The following is a 15,112-nucleotide window of genomic DNA, read 5'->3' on the forward strand; positions in this document are numbered from 1 at the left end:
GGTAAATCTCTTGTTCAGGCTCCGATGTATGTTTTATACAGTTCATGTTGGATTGTGAGCATGCAGTCTGATATATGTCCAACTGTCCGAACGAAACTGCATGCCTATTTTTTTTGTCGTTTAGCATGTCACCAATTTCTTCTCAACAGAATGGTTTCTTTCTAATACAGTTAACGCTGTTGTTTTGTCCTGTTGAAAGCAAGGTAAATAATTGGATTTAAGCCAGGTTCGACACATCCATCTCGATCACATTACCGTCAGATCTAGCCATCACAAAACAAACGTACACCTTCGTGCATGTTCTGTTAAAAAAATGAAGACAGAATCATTCTTCACACATACATCGGCATGGGTGTTCTTGATGACTGACCAGGGTGAGTTTTAACTCATCTTTACTCTCTTGGAACTATAACTGAGTTCGAAACTCCCGGGAACGTGACACATCCAGCTCGCCACATTCGGGTTAAGATAGTGACCAATGTTTGTCGAGGTCGTACTGTGGGTTCGACACAACTTGACATTCGGTGCATAACAGGGTTCGAGTTTACGTTCATAGTGTTCTAAAAGACAATGGTTGCTATGGTATCCATTAGCTGGCAGTCTATAGTTCCTTGGGTCAACAGTTCCAAAGGAACGTGTACGGGTGATACATGTACGAGAGCTCACATTTTGCTTTAGGAGAATGACGTTCAGTCTAAAGTGAATGATTTCAGTTTCATCATTTTCAATAAGGACCTATTATGTTTCACCATTTTCAACAAGGACCTATTATCTTTTCATATTTTTCAATTATTTTTTTTTAAATTTCTTGTTTTCATGGAAACAATTTGGACTTTATTCACCGTATGATATTCACTTTTATGAAGTCGATCAACTTCAAATATATTAATAAATAGTTCTTTCCAAAAAAATAACATTCAAGCTATATTAAGACAGCAAAGAATATATTAGGACAAAGCAAAGCAGTGGTTGATATCACGAGCAACCGTCTACGACGCCTAGGCACACAATAAGTCAGGCCATAGTTATGATATACATTGGCTTTACGACAAGCATGAAGTTCCCAACAGACACATATCTCCATGCATCATCATGCACGGTGTCTTAGTTTCACCTGCTGAAGGCACGCGTCAATATAGGTCAGCTTTAACAACATATTTCTAGTTTACAACTAGTGATAATACTTATCATATTATTCATTATAGCATGAGTGAAAACGTCTGTAAAGTCCGTTTTGCGTCATGTGTGGAGCATGATGTCATAAAACCGACACGAGCGACAGTCTCTTTTGTCCCATGAATTTCACTGTATGGTTGCACACAATGAACAGATCCTCTTCCTGGTCTGTGCTGCAATTTGTGACGATAGCAGTGTGAGCATTTTATATGTTTGCATCTGTATGGATAGTATTCATGCATTGCTCAGCATGCTGTTTTCGCTTCACCTGACTGACACTACATGCTTCTGATAGTATTATTACATATTTTAGGCGTGTAAATGGTCAGGAAAACCGACATGAAAGACTATTGTGTCCAAAGAAATCTACTGCATATTTGCATGCAGTGAACAGCAACGAATAGAAACGTTATCTCTTACCGGGTCTGTGCTGCAGTATGTGACGATGGCGGTGTGGGCCGGTGTTGTGTTTTTCGCCAGCCTGAGTGTCGTAGCAGGTAAGTACGTTCTTCATCCTTAGGTGTTTCAGCACCAGCTGCCGGGATATCATTCATCTAGTATCAGACTATGCACCTAGACAGAGCGGTATTTCAGACGACATAGCTTTCGTTGAACTGATATCTTCCTATCACTGGGTTACTGCCTTTTGTGAAAAAAGGTGTTGTTCAGGATAAGGAAAAAACACCCGAGCGAGTTCACGTAATACCCTGATTCGAAACGTACGATAGACAAGCTGTAAAAGTCATCACCAGGACAGCTTACTTTGATGGATATGTTTGGTGTGTTTTGTGTCACTCGATTGCTATTTTTAATGATATCTTCTGCATCCTTCCCCACTCTTAGAAATGATTCATTAATTGGTGAATGAACGTAGAACTGTCAGAAATGGAGAGACCCGTAACAGGATTATAATATTGACGTATATCTATGCACGTCATGACAGTCAAGTGGTGTCATTGATATGTTTTGAAACGTATCAGTAGTGAAGAGGAAACTGTCTCCCTTCTACAGTTAAATTTAGAAAGCAGTAAGACCAGTTAAACACAAAACGAGTCGTGTCGCGCCACCCGACATTAACTCTACCACGGCTTCAGTCATGACCTAATAGTTGTATACTGGAAAGCATAATACTCATGAACAAAAGAGAAGGTGCACTTTAATTCAACCTGTTCTTGTGTCACTTCATAGGACGGGTTATACGGGTTAACTTTTGTATTGATGACCCAGATTCTGAAACCCATGTGTAAAGGTTGTGATACGGTGTCCCAAACACGTTGGTAAAGGAAAGAATGTGTAACGGCTGTATCACTATCCAAATGTGTTGTGGGAGACAACAGCGTGACAAGACATTACAAACACTCACTCCTTGGCAGCCTACTCGGGAATGGGTGAGACAGATGATTGCACAAACTTCTTTTCCTCATTACAGTTCATATTACACAGTTCTATATGGAATATATGGAAGAAGTGCGCTCGAAACGATATGTAAACTATTTGTGAAGCAATTACAATGATATATAAAGATCTGCGTTGATGCTTAACCAGATTCATCAACAGCTGTAACTGAAGTAAGTGACATCTGGACAGCAAATCCAAACCCAACACATGGTAGCTTTAGCGTGTACTGACTGTATTCTGTCCCATTTTCCATGCTCCTTGTATATTGGTTTTACCCAGTCGATGTCGAACGCTATCATTACTAACTTTTGATAATCTGTGAACACAAGTACAAAATCTGAAATAATATATCTGTGAACATAAATTATATCTATACTACTTTATTTCTGTGAACACATATCCTATCAGTACAACTCTACATCTGTGAATACATATACTATCTGTACAACTCCACATTTTCGAACACATATAGTATCTGTACAACTCTACATCTGAGAACACATATAGTATATGTACAACTCTACATCTGTGAACACATATAGTATCTGTACAACTCTCAATCTGTGAACAAATATACTATCTGTACAACTCTACATTTTTTGAACAAATACACTATCAGTACCACTCTACATCTTTGAACACATATGCTATCTGTACAACTCTACATCTGTAAACACATATACTATCTGTACAACTCAACATCTGTAAACACATATACTATATGTACAACTCTACATTTTCGATCACATATACTATCTGTACAACTCTACATCTTTGAACACATATACTATCTGTACAACTCTACATCTGTGAACACATATACTATCTGTACAACTCTACATCTGTGAACACATATACTATCTGTACAAGTCTACATTTTAGTGCACATACACTATCTGTACAACTTTACATCTGTGAACACATATACTATCTGTACAACTCTACATCTTTGAACACATACACTATCTGTACAACTCTACATCTTTGAACACATATACTATCTGTACAACTCTACATCTGTGAACACATATACTATCTGTACAACTCTACATCTGTGAACACATATACTATCTGTACAACTCTACATCTGTGAACACATATACTATCTGTACAAGTCTACATTTTAGTGCACATACACTATCTGTACAACTTTACATCTGTGAACACATATACTATCTGTACAACTCTACATCTGAGAACACATACACTATCTGTACAACTCTACATCTTTGAACACATACACTATCTGTACAACTCTACATCTTTGAACACATAAACTATCTGTACAACTCTACATCTTTGAACACATACACTATCTGTACAACTCTACATTTTTGAACACATATACTATCTGTACAACTCTATATCTGTGAACACATACACTATCTGTTCTACTCTACATTTTTGAACACATATACTGTCTGTACAACTCTACATCTTTGAACACATACTATCTGTACAACTCAACATTTTTGATCACATCTCTACAACTACGAACACCGTGTTGAAGATATTCACATCTGAAACATCCATACACATACATATAGGCATTCGGATTCTGTTGCAACCTTATTTAAAATGCATTAATGTAAGTTGAGAAAAAATATCTTCATGAAACCCGACGAAACTAAAGAACATCGCTTGAGTGATCATGGAAGACACACATTAGCACAAAGCAAAATTTGCCTTACACCGATAATTCTTCCTTCTTGTGTAGTGTATCTGGGTAGTGAGTTTTCATGGTTGAGAAGAGAGCTGCCCTTTACAGAATGCGTGGGAGATGTGTCTCTCATAAATCACTGTCGTCGAGTTATCTCTTCACTGTAACGAAGATCATGTGAATAAACTTTATACGACTGATTCAATATCCATGCCATTCAGGACGCGTTTATCTGTTATCACGAATAGTATCATAAACGTAACATTGATTTTTAGTAGCAGTGATATTTGCTGAGTCAAATACAAAAGAAACAATACTGCGCCCCACTGTGTTGCAAAACGAATATATCTCTTAAGGGTTATCTTCACTTATAAGCAACAAAATATCTGCACTTGTACACAGCAGACGTAATTCAAAATTAACATAGCATTTGTTATGAAGTCTCTGAAAGGCAGTTATACACATAAGGAAGGTAATTTATAAATGTCAACTTCTTTCACGTTTCGCGTAGTATATGCTTACTCCTTCATCAGGGGAATTGATGATATGAGGCAGAGAGCATATATATGTACCTGTAATAATAGTCTGTCTTACAGACCCTGATACATTTATATCAACTACAGCCCATGCAAGTCTATAATGTTTGGCAAGTCTAGATTACTGCAGTATCAGGGTCTGTACAAATCTGCTGAATTCACAAGCGAGCACAGAGCTTGTAATTATCAGTAAATCTCTAGCTGTCACCCCCCTCCACACCCCAAGACCCCACACTGAGACAAGACCTCCCGCTCTGGCCCTGCCACCTCACTCTGGCCAGACAACATGTGGGATTATATTGGAGACTTAGTGACATATATAAAATCTAGTTTCTTTATTTCTTTCATTGTCACCCTGGTTCGGAAAGACGAGGATTTCTAAAGGTTTCTAAAGGTTTTTCACTGCTGTGTAAGAATTGCTTTTTTTCTATTCTGCTTGTAAGAATGAATAGGAACATAGATGAGCTTATTGCTTCATCACTGATGAAAGCAAATATACAGAGAATACGTCCAAATCAAAAGACGGTCATTGAAAGGTACTTAGATGGCAAAGATGTGTTGTTTTGCTCTCCAACCGGGAGTGGAAAGTCATTGACGTTTGAACTTTCTCCCTATTTATACAAGGCAGTAGAAAACACAAGCCATGCTACTGTCATTGTTGTGTCACCCTTGATTGCTCTTATGAAGAAGCAAACGGAGAAATGTGTGTCATTAGGACTCAAAGCTGTGTACATGAATGATGTCGCACAGGAGGCAACACCGACAAATGATGACAGTCTGGTATCAACCATTGAGAAATTGACTGTCGATGACATAAGGGATGGAGAAGCAGACACAATATTCACCAGTCCAGAATCTATTCTTGGACATCATCGGAACATAGTTACTGAATTGGATAAAGAAAAACATCTGAAGGCAGTTTTCATAGATGAAGCACATTGTATTTCCAAATTGTAAGTATACAAGATTGCCTCTCTCTCTCTCAACATGTATACATACCAATATGTATGTATATATCTATTTATCTGTGTATCTCTCTCTCTCTCTCTCTCTCTCTCTCTCTCTCTCTCTCTATTACAAAATTATTTCATTTCATGTACTATACCAATGAACTGCACAAATGTTTGCTAATACAAAATGGCAAAGTAAACTATATTTGCTCAGTGGAAGTGTTTCATCATCATCATCACCATCACATTGGAGATTTAACGTGCGTTTTCCGACTCAAGCGTATTTCGCACAGGGGGTTGCACTTACACTAGTGGGGAAAAAAGCGTAATGAATAAATAAAGAATCGAACACAAAAAATTATAAACTTTACATTGATAATCTAATAAAGCTGATGGGGGTGGGGGTTTGGCTGGGTGGGAGTGGATGGTAAAAGAAAGTGAAGTGTTTGTTTGCAGCTGGTATAAATAAGGACACTTAGGCTTGACAGGGATATGTAGTGACACCTTACTGTTTATTACAATGTTTGCTTTTCCTGTATACAAATGCAGGACAAAAGGCTTAGGAGGGGGCTTAGCGGAGATACTGCATCAACATGATGTCATCATATTAGCTAACTGAAATGTTTAATTAATCCTGTGATCGGAACTGGTCGTAAGCAAAACCACCACCTCCCCCCGCCCCACACACCCACACCCCAGTAAGAATGAATGGGCCCCCAAGGCATCCATCTGGAATTTGTATTTTCTTTGGATACTTGGCTAAATAAAACAACAAATTATTCAAAACAACTCATAATATTTCACTGTTCAAGACAAAATGTTGTTTACCCTTTTTCAAAGCAAACCTATATAATATTACCTTTTCCAGTATGATAACCTACTTCTAATAAAAGGTAGTAACATTGCTAGTTTACTGCAAATATTTAATTAAATTTGTGTTTTGGGGAGCTGACATAGAGCTATTTCCAAATTTACGCGAGTTTATTAGTATTAATATAACAAATTGTCAGCCATGGGATAAATTTGAAAATTAGCAAGAAGTCGGGTTTGGGTGGGAGGAATCTGAATGAGACTATTACATGTGTATTTGATAAATCCATTGTCTTAACACTAGTTGTACAAACAAAACTCCTGCTAGACATTACATAGTAGCTGTAGTTACATGTGAACAGATGTTGTTTTCATAACTGAAATGCCTGCTCTTTTGTTTACACAAAAATTAACCAGTTTCGAACAAAATAATAGCCTATGCTTAACCTTTAAATCTATACCAGGTAAACCTATTATTAATACAAGTGTGTAATTCTAAGCATTATAAGATGTGAAGATTGTCAACCAGAAAGTGTATTGTCTCGGAACATATGTGTACCATACATTTATCTACTTGTAATGCTCTGGACAATATAAAATGTCTTCCCATCATCATCCTTAGCTTAGCACTTTAACAGACACTTAGTAACACCACATGAGCACGCAAAAACTCTCATACCTGCAATGGAGTAACAGTCCACATGACACTAGGACACTTTCAAGAATTAATTAACATTTCAACTAACAACACAACAACTCTGAAATTATAATTCCGAGCTAGTTCATAGGCCATAGTAATTGTGAAACACTAATAACATCAAAATGTTTTCAATGAGTATACACGGTTTGTCACATGTCTTTTCAGTGGAATGTCCAGTGACAAGAACAAGGCTCCATTTCGACCAGCTTATGGGCAGCTTGGAGAGCTAAGATCATTAACAACTGTTCCAGTCATTGCACTTACTGCCACTGCATGTACAAAAACTCGGGAAATAATCAAAGAAAAACTGTGCATGCAGAAGTGTGAAGAAGTTATTGTAAGTCCAAATAAATGTAATATCAAATATTGGATGCATGAGACAAAACACAACCTAACTGAAGACTTTGCATGGCTTGCAGATCTACTTCAGAACACTCCAAGAATGATCATTTTCTTCAGAAGCACACGGCAGATAGGCGATCTATATCAATATCTGATGTATTCTCTTCGTCAGAAGGCTTATGTCGACTTTAAGCCTGAGGGACCAAATGATGGTCCAAATGAGCTAGTTCATAGGCCATAGTAATTGTGAAACACTAATAACATCAAAATGTTTTCAATGAGTATACACGGTTTGTCACATGTCTTTTCAGTGGAATGTCCAGTGACAAGAACAAGGCTCCATTTCGACCAGCTTATGGGCAGCTTGGAGAGCTAAGATCATTAACAACTGTTCCAGTCATTGCACTTACTGCCACTGCATGTACAAAAACTCGGGAAATAATCAAAGAAAAACTGTGCATGCAGAAGTGTGAAGAAGTTATTGTAAGTCCAAATAAATGTAAAAAACTGTGCATGCAGAAGTGTGAAGAAGTTATTGTAAGTCCAAATAAATGTAATATCAAATATTGGATGCATGAGACAAAACACAACCTAACTGAAGACTTTGCATGGCTTGCAGATCTACTTCAGAACACTCCAAGAATGATCATTTTCTTCAGAAGCACACGGCAGATAGGCGATCTATATCAATATCTGATGTATTCTCTTCGTCAGAAGGCTTATGTCGACTTTAAGCCTGAGGGACCAAATGATGACCGGAATAGACTGTTTGACATGTTTCATTCTAAAACAGATGATGAAGTTAAAGAAAGTATCTGCTCCTCATTCATGGACCCGCAGGGTACAAAGCGTGTTGTTTTAGTGTCTACATCCTTCAGCATGGGCCTCGATGTTCAAGGTGTAGACCATGTCATTCACTATGGACCAGCTTATGATGTTGAAGATTATCTACAAGAAACTGGAAGAGGTGGAAGAGATCCCAATACGCAAGCACATGCCATATTGATGAAATATAAGAGGTGTTTGTCCGGGAGAAATGCAGTCAAGCCTTGCATGAGACAGTATTGCAAAAGAACTTCATGTCGCCGTGTGGAACTTCTACAGCATTTTGAAAGTTCCCCATCAAAAGTGAGTCCACCTCATGACTGTTGTGATGTATGTGCTCTGACATGCAAATGCCAGTGTAACTGTGTGGAAACATGTGATTGTGGCCAAACTTGTAACCAAATCTCATCAATGGTCATGGAAAAGATACGCTCCCCTCTGTATTTATCAAGTGATTCAAGTGACACTGCATCTGATGATGACGTATCCAGTGACAGCGAGGTTGATGAGAATACCAGGAGAAAAACCTATTGTCTTGACGTACAGTTCAGAGAGTGACTGAATTCATACATACTGTTTACTGCTGAACTTTTTCAAACTGCCTGATATCCAAGTTTGGATGTCTTCCATGTTAAGGGATGCTAACGGGTCTTTTAGGTTTGGAAAGCTATCATGAACTCTGCTGTCATCAATATCAAAAACATTTCCAATACTGTGTAGTTGTTCAGCCAGTAGTTGAATGTCATCTGCCATATCAGTTTTCTTGTGCTTCCCAGAGCATTGCCTCACACTAGACACATTATCAAACTTCTTGCATATGCCATCAGTTGCAAGTGCACTCCTGCTAACTCTCAGAATAGTTTTCTCTGTGTATTTCCCCCTATATGTATGCACATCCTCTTTAAATACTTTGTTGCAATGTTCAAGGTCAAGATCATTGGGATGGTTTGTGTCAATTTTTCCCTGGTGGTTGACTGTCCTGTTCCACACAAATCTCTCCGCCTGTCTCTCCGACAGAAGACATTGTGCTTGAGCAGTAGTCTCAAGCAGGGCAAATGCATATTTGGGGCACTTTCCACCTTTGTAATATAAGCAAAAGAATTTTGCTAATCGTAGCAATCTCTCGCCATCCCCAAATCTGATGGCATCATTGTGGTTGAGCCTCAGCAATCCTAAGGTCAGGCACAGTTTTGTGTAGTCATACACACTGGATTTGGATGATGTTTTGACGGGAGGGCTTATACCTGACTGTTGGTTAAACTGTGGATCAGGATGACCATGTATCCGAGCTTCATGTTTTCTAAGCGACATGGGCCTTCGATATTCTTTGTCGCAGTATCTGCATTTGATGTCATTTGACTGAATGCCATAATCAGGAAGATTTTGCACATGAGGGACGGCATGATTCTCAACAAACTGGTGGGCATGTTCCATGATGTATTCCTTCATTGCGTCATGGTCCCCAACTGGACCTGCATAATTTGGCTTTGGTTTAGAATGTAAATTTTCCATTTCGAAGTGATGAAGTCCACCAGCAATGATGTAGGCAGTTGTGACTTTATCCATGAACTCAGAAGAGGCATAGAAGTTGTCATGGGGATCGGATGGCACATTCCTTGAATTCATTTTGTTTCTTGCTGCGTACAGTGTTCCAATTGAATTGGATGAGGAGGTGTCATAGAGAAGGCTCCAAATTAATTTGAGAAATTCTGCCTGATTATGAAACTCTTCTATTTTGGGGACTAGTCCTTTCAGTTGTTTTGATGGTGTTCTGCAATTAGATTTACAATTCTTAGCCTGTTTGTGCCTCTCATATGTCAGATAATCCCCTCCACTCAGAACCTTCTGAGGTTCTTGTGCCCAGTTTTCTTCCTCGCTATGGCCAGGAACGAATTTGTGGATGAACTCACAGATATCGGTCATTTGATCATTATATTGCTCATTCTTCTCCAGGACGCCGATATTGATTCTCTCAGTTTTCTGGCGCATTTCCTTCATGTATTTATGAGGAATGCATGGTGGCAAAACTGGTTCAAAAACGCGAAAACTGGGAATGAACTCAATCCACTTCTTTGCGACAATATAGGCAAATTCGTTGATCAGGATTGACTGTTCTTCTTGGCCGGGCAGTAAAGTGGAAAATTGAATTGCTTCTTCATCCTGTTGGGGGCTTGAATCATCCAAAGTGTTCCCATCAACTCTGTTCTTGTAAGCACATATTTGGAACATGTGCTGACTTTTGTTCTGGTGTTTTGATGACATAAATCGTACTCTGGTGTAGAAGTCAACATTGTCCCCAACAAAATAATAGCCTGGGTGCATCCTTTTTCTATGTGCATCAAGTGTTTTTTCCTCCTGGTCAAGATGAAATAGTACATTTGGAGAAGCCCCATTCGCTGCCACAAATTCTTGTGCTTCTGAAACATTTTTCAGGTAAACACTTTCGGTAAGAGCATCAGCTTCACACTGAGTTTTCCACTCATTAATGGCCACATCCCATTCTCTGGATAGATGTTCTATATCAGTTATTGCTGTGGAATAACTTGTGCTGTCATTTGTTACACACAGCCTGTGAAATGCAGACTTTTTAGCTCCACCTTTCAGAAGGATGATGCTGTTTAAGTGTTGTAGGCCATTCAGCTCTCGGTTGTAAACAGATAAAAGTTTGGAACCAGCTGAAACTATTGCAGGAAGAAGAGAATTTTCATTCTTCGTCTTATTTCTGTGCAAAGAAGGATTTGATGCAAATACTTGTAGAAGTGTCCAATATGTTGGTGCTTTTGTTTTCCATTCATTTGTAATAGTTTCCCATGATAGGTTCTGCAGACAAGATGCTGTCGTAATCCTTAGAATTGAAGCTTCTTTTTTGGAACATATTTTAGCTATCTCTCCCTGAATTACACCACAAACACCTCTTATGATATAAGGCTTCAATACTTCTGTACCCAGTATCAAAGTTGAAAGATTCTTGAAGTCTGGAGCTGTAGTGGCAAGAGTCAAACTAGACAGAGGATGAAGTACAGTCCTGTTGCAACCATCAGAAGTAGTAATCGTTACCTGAAAGGTAATGTTCAAGATATAGGGATCTATGAAACATGTACATACTTTTTGTTGGTTTTGGTTTTATAATCAAACAACATGTAATAACACAACTACATGTCTGCAGTATTATATAGTTACATTTAAATAGTTGTGTTTATTATATATATTGTTTTGTAGAATTCATTCCTGTTTTCAGTGGTTTTATTGTTCTTAATAAAATTATCTCTCAGTAGTTGAACTTTGTTATGTTGAATGTAGCATGATCTCGAACCAATTCCCTGGTTCCCGACTGCCTCACTATAAAAATACATAAAATTCGCCCGCTTTTCTCGAATTTGATTATACCATTTAAAAACATCACAAACCCTAATTAGATGATGTATACATAATCACACCCATTGATTGTTAAGATCCCAAAATCTATTCTTTTGAATTATCCTCTTATAAATAATGTTAAATGTTAGAGCCCCCAAACAAACTTTTTCTTGTATATTCTTACGGAAACGAAACAAAAAAGTGGGGTGTGTGGAGAATTGTCTGGACAATGACAATTATACCCGTGAATAAGACCAATAATATGACATCGGTATATGAAAATTCATGACCTGTAAATATGATATAGGAGGGATGTTTGTGAACTTTGTTGTTATGTACATATTCATAACAATATTACTGTAACGAAATGGGAACATATGACTACACCTAGTTAATGTTTGTGATCGACAAGTTTGATAATAATTTGATAATCTACTTACTCTGACAGCATCGCTATCCCTGCTGCATGTAAAAGCAGACGCAGAGCTTGTATCTTCGGAGATTTCAGATCTTATTTCCTGGAATAATGACTTTCTCCGGAAATCCCTTGATTCAGAAACATCTTCAGATCTTAGTCTTTTTGTAACTTCAGTTCCATGGGATTGGTACAAAGAAATAACAGTCTTTTCAAATGATGTCACAAGTCGGCTTAAAGTATTGTCCACTCGAGTTATCTCACCTAGACATTTTCTGCACACAGTATGTGTAGAACATTCCCGATGTACTGACACTTTTAAAACTTTTTCAATCAGAAGACATGGCTCTGTCTTAGTACTTCCAATAAAAAGTTTTCTCCTGTTTGATGGCACATCAATGAAATTGCCACATATAGTGCAAACAGAACCTTTAGATTTTGGAGAAATATTAAGTAACTTTGAAACCTTCGTTGGAGTTTTCGAGAGGTCAAGTTGTTTAGCCATGGGAATCACACTAAATGCTGCCCCTAAGCTGGTACCCAAGCTCGCTCTCAAAATAGATTTCTGGACATTTGATACTTACTGCCATCTAAACTGACCCCCCCAGTTTCCAGTGGGAGGGGTGTGTGTTTGGGGAGATGTGGTAGGGGCAATAAAATTTCCTGTCACACACACTTTCAATGGCATGCCAGTGATGGGTGATAGGATCCTTTACACGTGTCGTAAAATTCCAAGAAATTATAGCTCTGCAGATTTGTTTAGTCTCTGAAAATGAAGAGAATCACTGGGCTCCCTTTTTATTAGATTTTTATTTTCTGTATGATATGTTCATTTCAGAGACTATATGTTAGTCTACTGTAATAACAACAAAAGTAATAGTTCGAATAACAAAAGGTGGAAACTTTACAAGGGAAGCCAACATATAATTGGCGCTGACAGTTGATCAGCAATAGACAATAGAAGCCAACAATTTGCACTAAATAGCGCTGATAGTTATGGACAACTGAAAGCCAAGACTAAATTATTACTAATTGATAATTGGCAATGGACAAGGGCAAACGGGAGGCCGGGGGTAATCAGCACTGACAGGTAAACGAATGGAAATAGAAATGAGCAAATGGCAGCCCTGGATGGATATAATGTAATGCATTTCGTTTTGTCAAATTTGCAAGTTTGTGATCTGCATCTTGTTAGTTGCGTGTGATGACTGTGAAAATAGTAATATGTTTGAACGATCAAAATGACGAGGTGATAGTAGCACGTGATATGCATCTGAAACATGCACATGACGTCTACATATATAACTGTGGAGTTTCCGTTTACCTGTTCTCCGTACCTGTGCAACTGAACACATCAACGCCAGGGAAAAACAAGTCTGGATTCAATTACGAAACAGACTCCATTGGGTGTAACAGACACAATGTGGATGGAAATTGCTTGCATTGACCACTGTGATGACACCAGGTGTCCAAGAAGACAGTAAGCATGTATGTATCTGGGCGATTGCACAACGGCAAACTCATCTTACGACTGCAGAAAGCAGAAGTAAACATTGGTCGCTTGTAAACAGAAGAATGAATACATGTTGACGGTAGGTCGGTTCACGTTCATGTAAATATAGAACGTCAACGCCAGAGAACAACCAATCTCGATTACCCGCTTAGACGACAGACTTCACCATGCAGTTATTGTGAGATTCCTGAATCGTTATTAACACCAGACTTTCTGACTTCCCCTGACCCGGTGTCAGATGCATGGAACTGGAAATAATACCCAATGCATGGCTAATTGTGTCTTTATTCATTATGTATTGTAGGCCACAGGCCCATTATAATTGATAATTCTTTCAAATATGTTTCTAAGCCGAAATTTGTTTTGAATAAACTGCAAAGAGTTGATTTTGAGCTTGATGAAAGAGCTGCCAATTGTGTTCATAAGATAATTTTAGACGGAATATAAATTCCGACAGAAAGCTGGATATATTACTTATAAATTGCTGGTCCCATATGTAACCAAAACCAGTGGAGAATAGGATGTGTTTTACTTTTGATGCCCTGTTAGTTTTACCATTAATGCAGTCTGGATGATGGATTTAACATGTATAATGATTTAATAATTCCTCACATAACCTGTTTTGCCTGGATTGATTCACTATTAACATGAGCAGACCAGTGTAGTGATCTAGAGAATAATAATCCCAAGTATTTGTAAAACGAAACACATTCAAGCTGGTGCTCGTTATATCACTTTTCGACTCTTGATAAATGTCCACCATTTTGATAAACAACGATTTTAGTTTTTGCTAAGTTAACAGACAGGTGGTATTTATCACAGAAACAGTTTAAAACATTAACTCATTTTTGTAGCCCATAGACAGTATCTGCAAAAAGGACGATATCATCTTCAAATAACAGCAAAAATACCTGTATGATATCAGGATGCAGTTGCACCTCTGGCGCACATGAAGATTCTATTTGTTCAACAAGCTGATTTATAAAAATAGAAAATAAGAAGGGGCTCAACACGCAGCCTTGCCAGAGGCCCAAAGGGCAATCAGAACTTTCAGATAATATGTAATTTGACTTAACACATCCCTTCACACAATTATAGATAGATTCAAGTGCATCTAACATCTTGGGTGAAATTCCCCTGTATTTTAATATAAACCATAATTTAGATTTGTTAACAAAGTCAAAAGCTTTTTTGAAGTCGGTAGTGTTGAATAATAGTTTGTAAAATGAAAATATTATCTATTGTGCTATATCCTTTTCAAATCCCGCTTGCGACTCGCTAATTTTGTTGTACGAATTTGCCAAAAATACTAATATTGCATTAAGAACTGGTGTATAAAGTTTACTTAAAGTGCTTAAAAGGGAAATACCTCTATAATTATTAGGATCAGATTTATCACCTGACTTATACAAGGGACTATGATACCTGTA

General features: G+C 37.9%; 1 protein-coding gene and 1 pseudogene across 1 annotated transcript; both read left to right on the plus strand.

Moving 5' to 3' along the window:
• LOC139478834 (multiple epidermal growth factor-like domains protein 10) overlaps positions 1 to 15,112 on the plus strand; it is a 53,180-nt pseudogene that overhangs the window by 16,971 nt on the left and 21,097 nt on the right.
• On the plus strand, positions 5,057 to 8,955 carry LOC139478839 (uncharacterized). The gene is made up of 4 exons (XM_071261505.1): positions 5,057 to 5,119; positions 5,185 to 5,723; positions 7,396 to 7,706; positions 8,249 to 8,955. The coding sequence occupies exons 1-4, from the start codon at positions 5,057 to 5,059 to the stop codon at positions 8,953 to 8,955; spliced, it is 1,620 nt and encodes a 539-aa protein (XP_071117606.1).

The sequence above is a fragment of the Haliotis cracherodii genome, unplaced genomic scaffold (assembly GCF_022045235.1).
Source record: "Haliotis cracherodii isolate W230 unplaced genomic scaffold, xgHalCrac1.p SCAF_4, whole genome shotgun sequence".
NCBI classification, from domain to species: domain Eukaryota; kingdom Metazoa; phylum Mollusca; class Gastropoda; order Lepetellida; family Haliotidae; genus Haliotis; species Haliotis cracherodii.